This window comes from Hippopotamus amphibius, chromosome 17 (genome assembly GCF_030028045.1).
Source record: "Hippopotamus amphibius kiboko isolate mHipAmp2 chromosome 17, mHipAmp2.hap2, whole genome shotgun sequence".
In the NCBI taxonomy this organism is placed as follows: Eukaryota; Metazoa; Chordata; class Mammalia; order Artiodactyla; family Hippopotamidae; genus Hippopotamus; species Hippopotamus amphibius.
The window spans coordinates 38,881,278-38,887,371 of NC_080202.1; the positions used below are offsets into that span (position 1 = coordinate 38,881,278).

Below are 6,094 nucleotides of genomic sequence, written 5' to 3' on the forward strand. Positions count from 1 at the left end.
AAAAGTACTCATTAATTTGCAAGAAAAATGAAACCAAAATTTGAAGAGACAACTCTGGGGATGAAAATAGAAGGATTTTTAAAATTAAGATTAAAAAACAACACCAATGCTAACAGCTAAAACTAACAAATGGCCTAGAACATGAAGACATGACTTTAAAGGTGTGGATACTTCTGACAGAAACACTGCTTTAATGAATGAAAATCGTCAGTGTAGAAACAGATTACATCTTAAAACGTAGGATTAAATATCAACCACACATTTTGTAGTTTTTGCCAAGTTAAAAAAATTTAATGACTTAACAGGAAGCATAATTTTCAATACATAACTTATTTTATGTTTATCTTATGTACTGTAGCAAGATACAAACATATGTTTATCTTTAAATAATGAATGACTATAAGTACATGATATAATGTACTATGCTTCAAAAGGATCCATGATTGTACAATAAAGAAATATCAGTAACACTATTCAAAAAACGACAGACTGTCTGAACAGGCCTAAAAAGCCCAGACTTCTAATTTGGATTGTCTATGGTAATATTAGATAATTGCCTTCAAACCAATCTCTCAAGTGTTAAAAACAAAATTCCTTAGTTTTACTAGTACTCTTTCCCATCGCAAGGCCTTTCAAATAGAGTGAAACAAATGACTCTCACCCACTGGAAAATATATATAACATTTTCTACATGTACCAACTTGGAAAATATGGTTATTTACAGAATGTTCTTTAGATTAGAAGATAAAACCTTAAGGGAGAAAAAGGGTCATTACTGCAGTCTTAACTGTACTGTGTGACTGAGCCTACAAACTTTAACAAAATACTGGAGTGATTATTTCAGAAGAAATGACCAAGGTCGGCTTTTATTCAAAAGTTACAGATTCATAGGATCTGGAACAAAAGGAACCTTAATAATTGATTCTAACTCCCTTTCTCTTTACAGAGTAGGTAAATGCCCAAACCAGAGAAGTGAAAGGAGATTACCAAAGCTATAGTTAGTTGGTGACAAAAACCAATATTAACTAATATCCAGTTCTCTTAACTCCCAATGCAGTATGTTCTTTCTACCACAAAAGTTTATGATTTTTCTTATTTTGGACAAACTGAAGCAATACAATGAAGCAGGTAAAAAAAATTACAACCTAATCATACAAACTGTAATATTATAGATTTATCAGAGCAGCAGTGAGGTATAATGAAAAACAATAATGAACATGGATTCAAAATACCCCAACTGGAACTTATCACTTCCTAACTATGTGAATCTTAACATCTTTAGGCACTGATTAAACTGTAAAATGGTATGTGAATGTCAGTGAAGGTTACCACTTTTTTTTAAGTTATACTTTTTAATAAATCCAAATAAGATAGAATTTTTCCCCCAATAGTACTACATTCTTATAATGGAGCTACTAAGAGTATGACAAAGTGGAGAGGATTAACTGAAAAAAATCTAAACTTGGATTCAAGCGCTAGCCTAGGTATTTACACGTGTCTGTCATTAACTTCACTATGTTCAGATAACATTGGTTACAGTACTTAAAATGAAGGATAGCTGTATTCTCTCGACAGGAAGAGCAAAATAGAACATACTGGATGGAGAACTTTAGGAAAGCTCTTTTCCACACATATTATGGGCTTTATGCTATGTTATGCTAAAAACAGAGCAGAATGATAGAGTGGAGTAAAAAAAAAATGCAGATTGGAATCTTGGCTCCCTAACATACTAGCTGTGCGACTTGAATACCTCTCAGGCCCTAGCTTTCCTCAAAATAGAATTGTGAGCATTAGAAGGAACCAAGGTAAAACATCTAGCTCAGTGCATCTGGCATACAGGACACATTTAATAATCATTATTAAATTTGAAAGGAAATTATCAAATTTGCCACAAAACAAAATGTACTACAAGTAATACAAAAGTATTTGAATGAATTTCAATTAAAAGACTAAAACAATTCAGTAAGCATTACGTTAACTTATAAGGGTTATTACTGTATAGATTTAATGCCAAAATGATACAGCAAAGAACAACAATAATTTTCACAACTCCGTATCTTTTTAAAACTCTTCTATCCAACAGTCATCTACTTCGCTATTCTACAGGATACTACACAGATGCCTAACAGGTGCTCTTCTCCGATGATTTTAACTTAAAAAAATTTTTTTTTCTACAGCTCTATCCCTGAGTGTGAGATTTAAAGTGTGTGGCCTCCACTTACAACATCCAAAAAGCATAATATACAGAATATTCCCTAAAAAAAGATTTTAAACAATTAAATAGAAAAACGATAAGCTTTAGTTATCTTCTTTCCCCCAGAAAAAAATGTGGCCAAGGAAAAAAACAACCTTTCACTTTCCGTATTAACCATAACTAATTTGAAATTAGTTGCTATGTATGTGCTATAGAAATCTCCTACACTCACAAAAACTCTCAGAGCTGTTTACAATCATAAAATTATCAGTCTTTTAGAAACCTTCTGTGATTTTGGAGAATTAAAAAATAATTTGATGTAAATGTTTTAGATATGAAAAGCCTGCTTTTTATCTTATTTACATCTTTTATCCATTGACAGTAAATATGTAAAATGTTTTCATCGAATTAGCAGTATGTTTATTACTTACTGAGAGACCAAAAAGTTTAGTTTTTACCTGTAAATTAGGTCATTAAGGGGTAAATGACTTTAAGAAATATTCAGATAATGAAACTCATCAACACATATCATTTCCAGTCCCTTCTCATTTGTATTTCAGCATGAACATTTCACGTAATAAGAGTAGCTTTTTGTTTACAAATAAACACTTTAATCACAGTGTAGGAGGGGTTTTCCCTCCCTCATTCTTTTTAACTTCTCAGACACATTCAGAAAACTTTAGTTACCAGTTACGTACCAATCAAGGTAAACAGAGATGCTTAATAAAGCAATACGTTTTTTTCTTATCTCAGCACCATCAGTACAGATAAACTACAAATTAAAATATAAGATAATTATAAAAACAGGATTCAGCAATGCAATTTTAAAGCACAAACTACAAAAGAACTCTTTCCAACAACTACTCACAGAACCTAAAAGTAAATAGCAAAATGATAAAGAGCTGACTGCAACGGCAAAAGGCTATCCACTCAATTCTTCAGTATTTGGGTTTCCCTCTGAAGATTTCTGTTAACTGCTAAATGTCTCCTCAGAAATTTTAATGACAGTTTGGACTTTCAAAGTAGCACTGAATATGAAACCATCATAAATTAAGCTTATTGGGGGTCTCTGCACTAGGGCAACATAAAGTTCTATTAAAGTAGACACCAAAACATATCTATTATAAAAATTTCTTCCCATGATTAAGTTAAATATGAAAACTCTAAGGAGACCAATTCCCTGATTTTCTCCACTCCTGGCCTGCAACAGTAACATTGTAGTTCTGAATTCAAACTCTCCCCAAACACTCCCTGTCTTGATCTTTGTGGGTAACTTAAAATATTTTTCCCATAAGCATAAAAAGAAATCAAAGAATAGACTAAACTGAAGACCCTTAGGTAATAATTTCATCCTCTGCATCTTGTTGGCAAGTTTCCTGAAACTTCTGTCTCACCGTCTTACAATTTCATCCTTAGTGGAAATGAAGAGAAACACCAAGTGAGATGTATACTGAGCTGCGAGTGATCCTAGGTCAGCCTGATTCTCTGCCAAAAAAAGGCCAGGTAACATTTACTCTTCTTGCTGTGGTTTCTTTCTCTTCCTTATCCCCTCAATAAACCTTCCCGTATATTACTACACTACTGTAATTCACCTGTAGCTCCGATACTTCACTACCCAAAGGAATCACTTCCTGACAGACTACTCTCTAAAGGCGCTTTCCGATGTTTTATTTCCTCATCCATTCCTTAATTCCATTACTATAAACCTCTCTCGCCAAAGGTGGAGTTCTTAGAGACAAAGAGACTTGAATGGATCTTCTTAAATGGTCTCTCAGACCTTCGTCCCAACCTCAAAGCCTGTACACATCGAAGAGTTCCCAGAAACAATGAGCTACAAAAGTACAGACTAAACGGGAAAGAAGAGGAAGTATCAGAACAATACCCAAACCAAACACAGCACCGAAAACTCGTGGTCTTCTCTATCGTCTCAGTCTACCACCCCCACTTCCCCAGTTTAACCAAGGTCTCTTAAACTCGGAGAAAAGCCCCCTAGCCCATAAATTCCCCCTCGCTTCACGAAGAAAGTGGCAGAAAGAAAAGAAGCAAGCTCCCTCCGGTCGATCGGAGCTGTGATGCTTTTTCTGCCGGGTGAAGGGAGGCAAGCCATGGGCTGTGTAAAGAATGGAAAGCTGAGTGATACTGGGGGGAGGGGGAATTAGGGCGCCAGAGCTAATCCCCCGCCGGGGCCCCGCTGGTGGAAGAAGCAGAGGGCAATCGGCCGGGAGGACGAGGGAAGCCAGGCTGCACTGGGCTTTCGGGTCGCGGGAAAGGGGAAAGAAGTCTCGCAGCCCCAGCGGCCGAGGGGTGACGGCGCCAGGCAAGGGAAGAGGCTCGGTGCGGAGCGAATTCTGCGGGGCACCAGAGCTGGAATCGCCTTCCTCACGCCACCCTAGCCCCCATCCAAGCGCACACCTCAAACCTGCTCTTGGTCACTCCGTTCACGTCCCTCCTCATGGGGCCGGCGGGTGCGGCCGCGGCCGGGCGCTGCGGCGTGCGGAGTGCAAAGATGGGGAGCCCCAGGCAGGCCCGGGAGTTCCGGCACCAAGAGGAGGCAGAGGAGCTGCGAGCAGGGGCCGTCGGCGGGGAGGAGAGACCTCTCGACTCCAGCAGGGCCTCCTCCACCTCCCGCGGTGGTGGCGACGACTGCTCGTCGCTAGCTCTTCTCTCTCCTCAGCCTCAACTTCAACCCAAAACAAAAACACTCCCCACCTACCAGCAACGCCGCTCCTCATTGGACAGAGTCGCCCGGGCCTCGGAACTGCGTGGGGAGGGAGGGGGGGAGGAGGAGGAGGAGCGCGCGGCGGCGGCGGCGGCGGCGGCGGCGGCGGCGGCGCAAGACCACCCCTCCCCCACCCCCGGGGGCAGCCGGCGACCATCCGCCGGCGAGCAGCTAGAGCGCGGCGGCAGCGCGAGCCCGCTCTCGCCTCCAAGGCAGGCAAGCCCACCGCGAGAAGGAGAGGCAGGGAAGTGCCTGTGTGTCTGTGTGTATTTGTGTATGGGAGGGGCTATGGGGCGGGTGCGAGTGCGCGCGTGCTCGCCGACCCGAGAGAGAAAAGAAAGCAGGACAACTGCCCGCAGCACCCGAGCCCCCTCTTCTCCCCTCCGCGGGCAAACAGCACGCACCAACCCATCAAGCACTTGAGCTGTCTTGTCCTCCCAGCCCCCTAAGTCTTGTCGCTTCCCCGGTAGCCTGTGCTGGCATACATGTCCTTCCCAGCCACCCAACTCCCTTCCCCTATCACTCACTGTCGCCTTGAACCCAAAGTGCAGCAGGCGGTCCCTGCTTGGAGCCATTTTCCTCCTCTCTGGTTGTCTGTAGATTGGGGCAGTGCTGCTGCCGCTGCCGCCGCCGCCGCCGCCGCCGCCGCCGCCGCCTCCCCCGCCCCCGTGGATTGCATTACCGGGTGTTGCAGGGAGGCTTGGGGGGCCGCTGTGGGGCGTGGATCTCCCTGTGCATGGATCAGGAGGACCGGGGACAATTGCGCCGTCCTCTGCTCCGGGGACGTGCGGCGAGGCCGCAACTCGAGCCTTGGGGTCAGGGGGTGCAGTGCAGGAGCTGGGCGACCATTCCTTTAGCTGGGGGAGGGGCGCGTTTTGGTGGAGGTGGGGGCGGGTGAGGCTGAAAGGCCTTGGCTTCCCCCGCCCTTCCGCCGCCCGACCGCCACTGGCACCCAATGGGCTCTAGTGCCTACCTGCCCTCCAATCAGGGCTCTGGTTGGTGAGAACTTGATCCTGACGCCACTTTGGCGGGAGAAACAAGCGTGTCTGAACTAGTAGGCGGGTGCGCTTGCCCAGTGGTAACATTCATTCTCTTTCTGTAGAAGCTAGATTGTGTCATCGTATTACATACTTTAGCAACGTCAGCTCTCAAGGTCTCGAAATTTATGATCTAATTCTATG

General features: G+C 43.4%; 1 protein-coding gene across 6 annotated transcripts in view; it reads right to left on the reverse strand.

Moving 5' to 3' along the window:
- The window catches only part of FBXL20 (F-box and leucine rich repeat protein 20), a 105,465-nt gene extending 99,617 nt beyond the window's left edge, over positions 1–5,848 (reverse strand). For 3 of the 6 annotated variants that reach the window (XM_057714512.1, XM_057714508.1, XM_057714513.1), the window contains exon 1: positions 5,441–5,848. In XM_057714512.1, coding sequence (XP_057570495.1) covers positions 5,441–5,488 — 48 coding nt within the window. In that variant the 5' untranslated portion in view covers positions 5,489–5,848. The other 3 variants (XM_057714510.1, XM_057714511.1, XM_057714509.1) reach the window with 3 other exon arrangements.
- Between the last annotated feature and the right edge of the window lie 246 nt (positions 5,849–6,094).